This window comes from Vitis riparia, chromosome 4, assembly GCF_004353265.1.
Source record: "Vitis riparia cultivar Riparia Gloire de Montpellier isolate 1030 chromosome 4, EGFV_Vit.rip_1.0, whole genome shotgun sequence".
Taxonomy (NCBI): domain Eukaryota; kingdom Viridiplantae; phylum Streptophyta; class Magnoliopsida; order Vitales; family Vitaceae; genus Vitis; species Vitis riparia.
In genome coordinates, this window is record NC_048434.1 from 828726 (window position 1) to 840898 (window position 12173).

Sequence of the window (12173 nt, forward strand, 5' to 3'; positions counted from 1 at the left end):
CCCTTGTCATTTTCAAGAAATGATTATTAAAAGGCAACCCATTTGATTGGAGTTCTAAGATATTTTTCTGACTTCATATGGCTCTTGGGCCTGCAACAAAACCATTGACTGCATTTACATTTTCCTTCTTCAAACTCCCTTGAATCCAACTGATTCCATTATTTTGAATCAATAATTGAACCCAATACTCTTAATATTTTGATTCAAATATAGGTATTTGATTCTTTAATCAATCGAGTATTAACAAAGGGCTGTGGCATAGAAGAGTTGAAAATGAGCAGTTGTGGCTGATAAGCACTACACAAGATAATGGGAAAAGTATTGACTTAGACTGATTCATGTATCAAAGCACTTTAATGGCAGCTCTGGATTTATCCAAAATTTTAAAGTAATATGCTTTAGGAGGATGCTGAGGTGGATCACAATCCCCATTTTCTTGCTCCTCCAGCTCACCAGTCCCCGCATTTTAAAAAAATTTGTAACACACCCAGCCCTAATTCTTATTCGTCAACACTCAGATTTGTTCAATGAATTCAAATAATTTTTGCCACCCTGTATAATTCAAACCCTTTTCTTTTTTGTATAAGTGTAAGACCTTATCAAGAATCACATCTAGATGATTATATTTTTAATGGGTTTCCAATTATAAACATAAATTATTGTTCAGTGCATGGAAATTATCCACCTGAAGCTTCAGAAATCAAAGGGAATATTAATCACTAGATACTATAAAAACAAATAAAATGATAAACATTTTTCACTCTGGATTGGGCACTCAACAAAAAATTCATAATGATGCATCATCCTTTTTTTTCTGAGCCATTTTCCAGGATGTACTTTCCCATTCTCCAAACACCAGCTTAAGATGAAAATACAGTATGGAATGTTGAGAGCTTTGAAGTTTTGTTACACATTTCAAGGACCCAAAGAATAATACTTCCACAATTTATACAGAAAGGTGGGTGCAAATTTTGCAAATTCTCATTGAACTACAGATGCATATTAACTTCTTTCTGTAAAACCCCAAAAGCATGCACATAAAAATTAAAAGACCAAAAGCAACATAAACACACTTTAATTTCTTAGAGACTCATTTGCTGGATACAGGCACACTTTCTTCAGCTGGGGTGGAGTCAGCTGCAGGCAACTTCTTTGCGAGGGACTTGGGTATGTCAACGTCGTCTTGTTGACAACGTTGCTGGGGGTGTGATAATAGAACACACATATAACGGAAGAGGACACGTGTTAGCCCCTGCCCGCTCTCATGGATGTAGCCCTCATACTCACTGACATGTTCAAGGGCATCCACAAGCGCATCATAGACCTTTTGTGGGCAGTTCTCAGGACCAGGCTTGTCATGGAGATAAACCACGTCCAAAGTGAAGAGTTTCTGGTTGGCAGGCCATTGATGCTGAGGAGGAGCAGAAGATCTGCAGTAGATTAAGATCTGTACATGGAAGAATATTGTAGTGTCATATTTTTAAGGATGAAGTAGGAAATATGCAAATGGAAGCCACAAGAAAAGGAACATTCCATTATGTTTTCTACAGAATTTGGATTCACAAATTCGTTGCACAAAATGATGTCAACATCACATGGAGCAAAAATGGGAGCCACCACCAACGAGTACTTCAAAATCCAGAAATAAAAAAATTGATAAAAAATAAGAATGATCTTTTTACTTAAATAAACCACATGATAAATAGGCAAAAATATTTCGACCTTACCCAGGATGCAAGCCAAAAGCTCGTTATTGGTGCCATAAAAATTTATTAAAAAATGAAATGTTTTAATTTCATGTGGCTTTCCTTACACCTTCTGGTCAAACATTAGCTTTGAACATTTCTTCAGTGACCACTCATAGAAACCATATTTTAGAGAGCTACCTCATAGAAGCTCAGAATAACTTCTTCCCTTCTCCATACTCCTTCCTCCCCACTACCCCAAAAATATATATATGGCAAAAGGTAATATTATTAAGAACACCTAATTAAAATGGGGAGCACAAAGGTACATAGGTAGTATATAAAGGTGTCAAAAAGGCAAAATAGATAGAGAGAGGTTAACAAAAAACACATTTCCCACATCAAAAAGAGCTCAACCAATAACAAAATCTGGAATAGACATAGAGGCACCGTCTAATTACTTTCTAGCCCAAAGCTAAAGAGCACATAGGAAAGAGTTTTTGAGCCCTTGATCCGATTGTTCTACCCCAAAAATAAATATATTAATACTAGTTCCCACCAGGTGGCAGCCTGAACCTAGTGGCTAGAAATAAGAAAATGTGCTTTTCTTTCATAATGGATAGGTGTGCATGGACATGCATGTGCCACTGCACCTGTTAATCCAAATTCATGCTAGTCCTTCAATCATGAATTGTGCTATGAACATGTGTTTCACCATATTGAATCTATGTTAGCCCAAGCCACACTTGTCACTGTGTTATGTAACACTATCAAGCAATTTATATGAATTCTAGTACTGGTGTTTGAGTTCTCCATTTTATAAGCAACTTCCACTTTGAGTAAATTATTTTCAATGTTTTGAGTTTGAGCATTTGCATGCAAGATTCATGGAACATGAACACAGAATAATAAAGCACATTATTTTTATGAAGAATAAAACAATTGGAGATGGTCTTAAAATCACCAAGGTGGACAGACGAGCCTATAACATCTAAGGGAAGTAGGTCCCCTTTTAATTTGTAGTTTGGATAGTTCCTGAAGAAAGGAGTTCCCCTACCTGCTAGAGTCATTCTGATACACACTTTTGAAACAAACAAAGGTGGACTCTTTGGTAACCATCCAAATAGGTGCCAGGCATTGGGTGGACTCTTTGGTGAGAGTTCAAATAGGAGCTGAACATGATGGACATGGGCATCCTTTGTTGACAAGTATTCAACACACCAATCATTGATTGGAAGAATTATTACAGTTCATTTGGACCTTGAAAAGTTTGTAGGAAAGAAAGGAAAGAAAGGGAAAAAATTTATATATATAAAAAAAAAAAGAAATCAAGGAGAATAAGAAATAAGTTTGAAGTAAATAAAATTCTCACAAGCTTCTCCAAATTTATTTCCCTTTTTTTCTCCTCTTCTATACCAAAGAATGAAGAATTTCAAAAGATATATAAACTTCTAAATAATTTTCATTATATTTTATTTTTCTTTGTATTTTCCAACAAGAGATGCAAGATTCCTTCCTACTCCTTTTCCTTTTCCTAGTACTTTATGTGACCCAAATGGAGCCTTGGAAAGCTGATAATATTTCAAGCCTCTAGTTGAGATGCAGCCTAAACATAACACTTCAACTACTTTTTAAAAAAAAATAGGTAACATAACAGTTTAACTACTGTTCACAAACATTCCATAAATACCAAATACCTGCCTTGGTATGAATGTTTTGATACTATATTAGATATGTGTTTGAAATTAGTTGCTAGATACAATGTCAAATAAAGCAGCTTCTGGGTTAAACTACTAGTCTAAGCATGTTAGGGTTTGAGATATTACATTCTGCAACTCATATCCCCCAGCACTGGATGGGTTAGCAATAATTACTTCGGGATGAAAAGTAATAATTTTTTTGTATCACTTCAGTCAAATAAATCAGTTCCTAATTGTACAACAAAAGCCATTCCATACTTATTCAAAAAGGTACTCCATGTATGATTTGCTACTACCATAGGATTTCATTACCTCAAAGACATAGCTATAGAATTTAGAAATGTGCTCAGGGTTTATAAGACACCGCTCACTATCAGGCCCAGTACTGTTCACTGTCTAAGTTACAATGTTACCTAGAGAACAAGGAAAAATAAACAAAAGGCATACCATAGAGAACCAATTGGGAGAAGAAATACTCCAAACCATTCTCTACTACCACTCTCAAATACAGCTGTATCACAAGCAAAGATGCAATAGATAAATGAAAAAAATTTCTCAATGTAGAAATAAGTAAATAACTGTATAAGCAAATAAATATAAAAGTAACTGAGTGAATTGAAGCTTTGCTTACCACCCTGAAAATCCGATTTTGTGCACGAGATTTCTTTGCTTCATGAGCTGCTACCCGGAATAACTGGGTCAGATCTGCATTACCACAAGAGCCATCAACTGACAGACCCCGAAGTGCAGCAATTGCAGAATCAACTTCACTGCTAAACTCTCTCTGAAGCTTCAAAATATTGAAGAAGAAACAAGACACCTCTGAATTAATAGCAATTAACAGCCCTTAACGAAGAAGAAGGAAATAGCTTAGTTATTCAAGCAAGATCCCCAGAGCTCCTAAACGTAATTTATGCATTAAATTCACAAAATATTAAAATTAATGCAGTTTCAAAATGGATTTTCACAGAGCACACTTTGTGCCATAGGTGTGTTATGCCCTTCTGAAATGAAGCCCATGGGTAATTGATATTTGAGAATTGCAGAAATTTGATTGATTAGAATTTTTCTTTATCAATCTTATTGAATTAGAATCAAGCGTTAGGCTAGGCCAGAGAGAAACTCAAGATTCGAATAATGTATGAGTACAAAAGTTTTCTGTCTTCGTCAAGAAGAACATCAAGTTTTAGGTGGATAAGAACATTATAAATAGTCAAACAACACAGAACACAAGTTCAAGAGCCCTGGTCATAATCAATAACATGCGAACCAAAGGAAAATCAAAGTTCAATCCAAAGTAGACATATGGAACCTAACAAAAGACAGACTCTAAGCTATGGTTGATACGGCCACCCTAGAATTGAGCATGATACGGATATTCCAAGATTAATACAAAAAAAAAAAAAAGGGTTCTTTTCTTTTCCTCAGTTTTCTCAAAAACCAAGGATTGGCATATGGGCAAAATAAATGGAAATGGGAAGTACCCAAAAGCAGATTCATCCAGGCAGGATAAGAAGTTCCTTTCTTTCTTTCTTTTGGTGGTAGAGATCCGAAATTTCACTCCTATTACTTTCTTCATTTTCTCACCAACCAAACAGACCAGAAACCAGAAATAGAGGGGAAACGAGAGCAACCCATGAAGCCTAATTTCCAAAAATCAACAACGCCGAAGTGAATCGTTCAAAAAGAAAAAAAAACCCCAGAGTCAATTTTGAAAAAAAAAAAAAAAAAGGAGAGAGAGAGACAAATACCCAAGAAGCGGTTTTGCCCAGAGCAGCAAAGGCGAAGCGGTGATCAGAGTTGATGGCGAGCTTGGAATGGACGAAGAGAAGAATAGCTTGCTTGATAGAATCCATTCTGGTGATGGGTCTCCCCTTGGATCCCGTCACCTTCATCTCCACCATGGATTCAGCGTCGACATCGATGCAGAAGAGTATGTCTTCGTTGAACAACTGTGAGGGTTTCAGAACGTAGGCAAGTGTTGAAGAGCTTTGAGCCTCCATGCCCTCCATTTTCTTCTCATCGATTTTCCCACGACTTCCACCCTGCGGATTTGGCTTCTGCGCCATTTCCCCCTGCGCTCTCCTCCGGACCCCTCTAATGATTCTTCTCAGCGGCATGGTTTATCCTTCTGTTATTTATGTATTTATTGGAATTATTCCATGATTTCCTTTCAAATTATTTTCAATAATTGAGAATTTTTTAGCAGAAGAAAAAAATAATAATTGTTTTCCTTTAATATGGAATTAGGGTTTAATAGAACTATATTTATAGCAATAAGCATCTGCCAAATACTATCATAATAATTTTTTAATAACATTTTTATTTATTTATATATGGATATTAATGTTATTAATCAAAATCATTTATGAACAAGAAAGTATTAAGAAAAAATAAATAAATATTAAGAAATTTTTTTTTATTATATTTAGTTTTATTATAAAAAAATAAAATATAATTAAAAGTAATTTTGAAATAATAAATAAAATTAATTAATTTATTTATTCTTCCATTTTTCTTTAAATTCTTACTGTCCAAACAAAAAGAATGGTAACTTGGCTGCCAATCACTCCTTTAGCCTTCCAATGGAACGATGCGTTTTGAAGGGACAATTGTTCTAGAAAGTAAAAAGCGAAGGCGTCTGTTGGCTCCTCTTCCAAGCAACTTTCTACGCTCGTCTTTTTTTTGTTCTTCTGCTGTGTAATTCTTTATCCCTGCACTGAGATTGGACCCAACAATGGCTTGCTTACACGACCACAGCTGTGAAGATCACGATTGTGCCGCTGATTGGTCTCTCTACAAACATATAGACCTCTCTAAGGTGAATTCCCATCTCTTATTTTCCATTAATTTATTTTTTTATTTTCCTTTTTATAAATTGTAAATGGTAGTGAGCTTCTCACTGTATTGTGATAGGATTTGATTTGTTTTGAAGAACCGATTCTGATTACTGCGACATAAACCCTTGGGCTGAATTTCATTTTTATGCATTAATATCAATGTTTCTGATGTGCCCAGATGAGTAATTTGTATTTTGACAACAACCCATTTGCATAAATTGGAAATCGGAACCTTGAGATGCTTGGCTTCTGTTTGTTGCTGTGTTTTTAAGGGGTTCCCTGACTGTTATCTCATCATTGTTATGTTTGTTCGGAACTCAGTCTTGTTGATCGGTAAAGGGGAGAAAGTGGGTGTCTGCGCCTCCGCCTTTGCTATTTCTGATTTTCTGCAATATACCTGATGCTCTTTGTATTTTCACAAAATTTGTATAACAAGTTGTTTATATTTCAAATCTAAAATGTGAGAACTCATGAACTGCTACTGCTTTATATCTTTGATTAGTATAAAAGTTTTACTCCTCTGGGCTACTTTGAATTTGGGCTTACCATGTTTAGTGTGCGATCTCTTTAGGAAGTCCATGGATTGTAATAGAATATCCCATTATTTGTTAGTTACTTGATTAGTGTCATTTTTGTGTTATTTCTTTTGTGGCCTTGCCATTTTGTGCCCGTTGTATATGTCCTGTGTATTCTAGTGTACTGTTTTCTTTTGTTGTATATATACAACCTTTCTTGCCTATCAAATAAAAATAAAAAAGTTAGTAATTTAATGAGTATCCTCTATTCAGCCCATCATATTGGCTTGGTCAAGTTTTTGTAGTTAGCATCGTCTTTAGAGTTGTTAAGGTGAAAGCTTTTGCATGGCTTTGTTGGCTTGGTTATGTTGAGTAAATTGGTGACAAAGGAGGCAATGGTGAGGATGTTATTTTCATGGAATGGGAAGGGTGGTCCTAGCCTCCTAGGGTTTTAACTCTTACCTTTTATGTTGTTGAGAATTGAGAAACAGTAACAGATTACTTACCATAGATCTATTTTTGCTTTGAGGTGGTTTGAAGACAAAGGTTAACTTGAGGAAAAGTAAAAAGGTGCTAGTTGTGGACTGAGCAAGACTAGCCTTTTGAAATCCGGTGTGGGATGACTTCTGGTTTTCTTCCTTCACCCTAACTTGGTGTTCCTCTGGGATCTTTATTGCTAATGCTCTGAGATAAATTTACTTAAGTGGGCAAACTAATTTTGTTATGGGTAGGAATATCTGAGATATGTGCTTTGGAACTTACATTATGAGCACCTGACCAGGAAGTTATGGTGGCAAATTATTCATTCATCTGGTTGAGGTGATGCAGTAGGATCCTGGATTTATGAGGTTACTTCATGATTGCATACTAAGACTGAGTGCAGGGTTCTTCAAGAAATTCTATTAGGTCCAATTTAGGATTGACATGACTAAATGAAGAAATAGCAATGGCAGATTATTGCTGAAATCCTTTTCTAATGTATAATAGTGAGAATGGAAAGTCTTCTTTTAGAAGGAGGACGTGATACTCTTTTGTCCTCTGCATGGTGGCTGGTTGTCACTATGCAGGAAAAAACTCAAATGGCTGATTATTCAGTGAGTAGAAACTGGGTGGTTCTATATTTTTGTGTCATTTATAAGGAGGATGCAAGGGGGATCATCTTTTAATAAGTTGCACAATGGCCCAGGACATTGTAACATTCAAGGGAAAAAATATGGGATGTTACAAGAAATAATTATGGGATCTTTTCAATGGGTCATTTGATCTGGAGAACAAGCCTGTAGCAAGATTGCCTAAGTCTCTTTGTCCCACATAGGAAATAGATGAGTGATAAAAACGAGTTTTTATTGAATCTCACTTTCTAAGCCTCATGGACTTATGAAGAGAAAGTGGAGGCCCATGTGAGAGGAATTTTGGGGGCCTGATTCAGAAAATATTTCACTGGGCAGGAATTCTCTGATTAATGAATCATTTTGTTGCCATATCTACTAATGAAATCTAGCAAGACATGAATATTTCCATGTGTGTGCTTGTGCATTTTGTTTTAAACTTTGTTTTCTTTCCTCAGTTAATGATATATGTTAGTGGGTTCTTGTTTGTTTGTCGAGAAAATTCTATGTCTATTGACTAGTTCTTTGCCTATATTTTCCATTGTCATGCATCAACTTTTCTATCCGAGGATTTACAGGTATCTGCTTTAAATGAGGCTGTGCCAGGAAGTGTTAAGTCAGTTTTTAAAGCTTGGGAGCAGCGTTTGAATTCTTCAGAGGTAGGTTTAGTGTGTGGAGCATGCCTTTCCCTTATCTATTTAGTGACAGTCTGCTTTTCAATCCTCATTTTTTTATACGTTAATTAATTTATGATACAATTTTTTGATATAACTCATTTACTACTTTTACAACTATGAACAACACAACAATTTTTTATTCCAAAAATAAAGTCTGGGGTCCAAAATTGTTGGTGTATGGTATCAATTCTTTTGCAATAAGGGAATACCAATTTTAGCATGCCTGGTTTATTTGATGGAAAATTTGGAGGTCTCGAGGTGTTTGAAGTATGATCCTCTTTGTTGTAACAGGGACATTTAGAAAGCAATGATGGCGACCCTGAATTACTTGTTTTCATCCCGTAAGTGGTAACTTCTGTTGTTTTTAGAGGCTGCTATTTCCTTAGCATGAAAAAGGTAATTTTAGAATAGCCTAGAACCTAATAACAAAATCCAAGATCTTCCATGAAATTTTGGCTTTCTCTAAAGTGATATCAGATTGTAGTCACTAGACAGTCCATCATTTAAGGCTTATGATTTTGTATCTCTACTTTTTCTCTCAATATATTTATTTTCTACCAAAAGTATGCTGCTCATAGAGCATGGTTTGACTAGTTAAGCAAAAGATTAAGAAATTAACCTTGTGATGAATGTCATAAGGTTTTTCTCTCTTTCATTAACGCTTTAGATTTCATATTTTATCTGTTATTTCAATATATTGGTGGTACCCTTCCCTTGGAAAATCAGACATTGCTTTATGCTTATGCAGGCCATAAACTCAAATTAATTTCCCCTTCATTGCATTGCTTTACTGCCAATATTTTTCATTTCTAATTATGTGATATGTATCTTGTCATGCTTGATGAAAATCATGTGAATCATTTCATCCTTATGAAATTTGTCTGGTTGTAATGTTGCATTTGGTAAACTCAGAATTTTGTTGTCCTCTTGGTTATTTGTTTACTAACATCCAAAAAAGTGTTTTTAGTGTGGTTGTATACCCTAACTCTTGGACAAAGGGAAATAAATTCCTGAATAACTAATGTTCATTTGTATTTGTTAATTTGTTGGTGTTACTATCTTTTTATTTTTATTGTTATTTTTTTTTTCCTAGAGGGGTGAAAAAGTGTTCTGATTTGCTGGAATTAATTGTGATAGGTTTACATCAGATGTTAAGATCAAAAGTATTTCAGTTGTTGGTGGTGCTGATGGAACAAGTCCTTGCAAGATGAGAGCGTAAGTTTGTCCTTCTGAACCCATGGAATTATTGTAACAGTGAGCTTGTTTTTTATTCGGGGTTCCTCACATAAAGAGGGAACTTGATAATGTTTCTTTGACCAGCTGTGTATAGTTCATTGTTTTTCCTTCCAAATAAAAAGGGGGGAAAAAAACTAAGTCTGTCCTGTTGAAATTCAGGTTCATTAATCGAGATGGGATTGATTTTTCAGATGCTCAAAGTATGCAACCTATTCAGGTATTACCTGATCCTAGCTTGTCAGAGAGTTTGGACATAATTTTTAAGCCCTATATGAAGCATTTGTTTGTTTTGCCTCAAGGAGTGGGATTTGGCTGAGAATTTGCAAGGAATGCTAGAATACCAGACACGGTAATATTCCTCATCTTCAATTCTAGTTGACGTAACAAAATGCTATTGGTTATGAATAGATTATTTTGATCGATATGGAATTTTTTTAGTTCTCATTGCTGCCAGTGATATTAATTTGATCACTTTTACAACAAATGCTTGCTCTCAGCAGTGTGATAAAATGGAAGGTTGTGTAAGGGAGAGGAATGAAGGCAGGTCTAACCCTTGGGAATATGATTGCTTATCTGTACAGATATTACTGGGCTCTTCTCCCATTTTGTACACAGTTGTTTTCTACTTTATGACATTGTATCAATCCATTGAATCAGGTATTCTAGATTTCAAGGTGTTGCAAGTCTCACTTTGCACTTCCCTGAGAACTTTGGTGCTGAGACAACTCAGATACGCTATATTGGGTTGAAGGGTGAAGCCACCCAGGTAATTTCATTGCCAAAGATAGGTTGCCATGGTCGTGTTGTTGCTTCAAGTGATGATTTTCTTTTGATATGAATTAACAGTTGAAGCGGGATGTTGTTGCAACAATCGTGTATGAAATTACTCCAAATCCTTCTGATCACAAGTAAGTCATTGTTTGCCTTCATGGGATGGTTTTGAATGTTCAGTTGCTCTTCAACAATTGTTGATTTGTGCTTAAACATACATTAGTTCTTTACATCATGCTTTTTTCATGTCTTATGCTTGCTAAATTTATGTCAGCACCTGCATAAATGCATGACCTTTGGATTTGACTAATGTTATAAAAACTTTTGGAAGCTTGGGCCTGTTTGGTAATTGTTCCTAAAAATACAGTTTTCTAATTTAGAAAACACATCTGATAAACTTTTGATAGAAAATCATTTTTTGATAACTTATTCTGGAAACAAATTGTTTTTTAAAATAAATTTAAGGTCTTTTCAGTTGCTTTTTGTAAAATGTTTTAATCAACAATTGAAAAAAATGAAGAATACTCTCTGGAAACTTTTGCATTATACGTTAGTGTTAAATACGCTTCAAAATAAGCTTAGAAAATTGTTTTCATATTTGAGTTCTCAAATAGGATTTTGTTCCTGAAAACAATTTAAGAACTATTTTAAAATCTATTCTCAAAAACTGTTTTTTTGGTGAAGTAAGCCTTTTTCATTTGGTGCCATCCTGCCTTCTGAATCAATCCCCTTTGCTTCTTTTTAGATGGTTTAAATGTAGAATTTCAAATGCTTCGTCAATTCCATTTGAAGCTGTGGCCTTGTTTAGAATGAGGGTTTTTCCAAAGCCAAAAGATTTTTCTTTTTCCATTTTTTTTTAAAGCCCAGTAACAGATTAAATGAAAGTCGTTTGCCCATTTGAAATTAGCTTCTAATTAACAAGGAGAAGGGGGGGAGCAATAAGCTTATACCCAGAATAGCCCTGAAAATGGTCTTATATACATGTGTGCAGGACAAAGGCTGACAGTGGAGCTGGCTTCTCCCATGTGGAATGAAGAACACATTCACCCTCTGCTGCTTCTCCAAAACCCACAGTAACAAGCTAACTCAGTGTTCTACTTTGCCAACTCCATACTCAAAAGCTTTACTGGAGATTAGACTTGAATCTTCCATTTTCACTTGTTAAAAAGGGACAACAACTTTTATCAACTTCTCTTGAATTCTATAGAGCTTCTTTTGCTTAAGTTTTCCTTATTCTCCACTTGGATTACATTTCATCCATTTTATTTCTGCTCATGATTTTGCCAAGTAGTTCTTTTCTCACTTGAAGATCACTCAATCAACTTACTTCTCAAATGTGAGCAAATCATTTGTTAATGATATCTTCAATCATATATATATATATATATATATATATATATATATTAAAATCTCGATAAATTAATAATGAAGTTTATGAAAAGAAAGCCTTATAAGAGATTAAGTTTTAATACTATTTATCTTTTTTTAACGGTCTTTCTATCTTCTTATAATTAATATTCATATAATTTTTATAGAGTATTGTCGGTTTTTAATATTAACTGTTAACCACATCCATTGATTTTGAATTTATAAACTATACATTTATAAATGTTATATAGTAAAAACATATTAATCTCTCA

The 12173-nt window shown here is 34.8% G+C and overlaps 2 protein-coding genes across 2 annotated transcripts; one reads left to right on the plus strand and one right to left on the minus strand.

Annotated features, from left to right (window-relative positions):
- Positions 1-784: 784 nt before the first annotated feature.
- LOC117912525 lies at positions 785-5520 on the minus strand. Its single transcript, XM_034827134.1, has 3 exons — positions 5137-5520; positions 4017-4175; positions 785-1447 (listed from the first exon to the last, which is right to left on the minus strand). The coding sequence occupies exons 1-3, from the start codon at positions 5503-5505 to the stop codon at positions 1091-1093; spliced, it is 885 nt and encodes a 294-aa protein (XP_034683025.1). The 5' UTR covers positions 5506-5520; the 3' UTR covers positions 785-1090.
- Positions 5521-5973: 453 nt separating this feature from the next.
- On the plus strand, positions 5974-11766 carry LOC117913633 (PITH domain-containing protein 1). The gene is made up of 9 exons (XM_034828656.1): positions 5974-6206; positions 8428-8508; positions 8818-8867; positions 9664-9741; positions 9922-9979; positions 10062-10111; positions 10420-10528; positions 10609-10670; positions 11525-11766. Exons 1-9 carry the CDS (start codon positions 6123-6125, stop codon positions 11565-11567), a joined length of 615 nt encoding a protein of 204 aa, XP_034684547.1. The 5' UTR covers positions 5974-6122; the 3' UTR covers positions 11568-11766.
- The last annotated feature ends 407 nt before the right edge of the window (positions 11767-12173 follow it).

Bases quoted from the DNA above. Each gene is read 5' to 3' on its own strand.
- LOC117912525 (XM_034827134.1), bottom strand. From the start codon at position 5,505: ATGCCGCTGAGAAGAATCATTAGAGGGGTCCGGAGGAGAGCGCAGGGG. The intron at 4,176-5,136 runs GTATTTGTCTCT...AATATTTTGAAG, and splicing joins TGGGCAAAACCGCTTCTTGG to CTTCAGAGAGAGTTTAGCAG. The intron at 1,448-4,016 runs GTAAGCAAAGCT...TTCCATGTACAG, and splicing joins AAAATCGGATTTTCAGGGTG to ATCTTAATCTACTGCAGATC.
- LOC117913633 (XM_034828656.1), top strand. From the start codon at position 6,123: ATGGCTTGCTTACACGACCACAGCTGTGAAGATCACGATTGTGCCGCT. The intron at 8,868-9,663 runs GTAAGTGGTAAC...TAATTGTGATAG, and splicing joins GAATTACTTGTTTTCATCCC to GTTTACATCAGATGTTAAGA. The intron at 10,671-11,524 runs GTAAGTCATTGT...ACATGTGTGCAG, and splicing joins CCAAATCCTTCTGATCACAA to GACAAAGGCTGACAGTGGAG.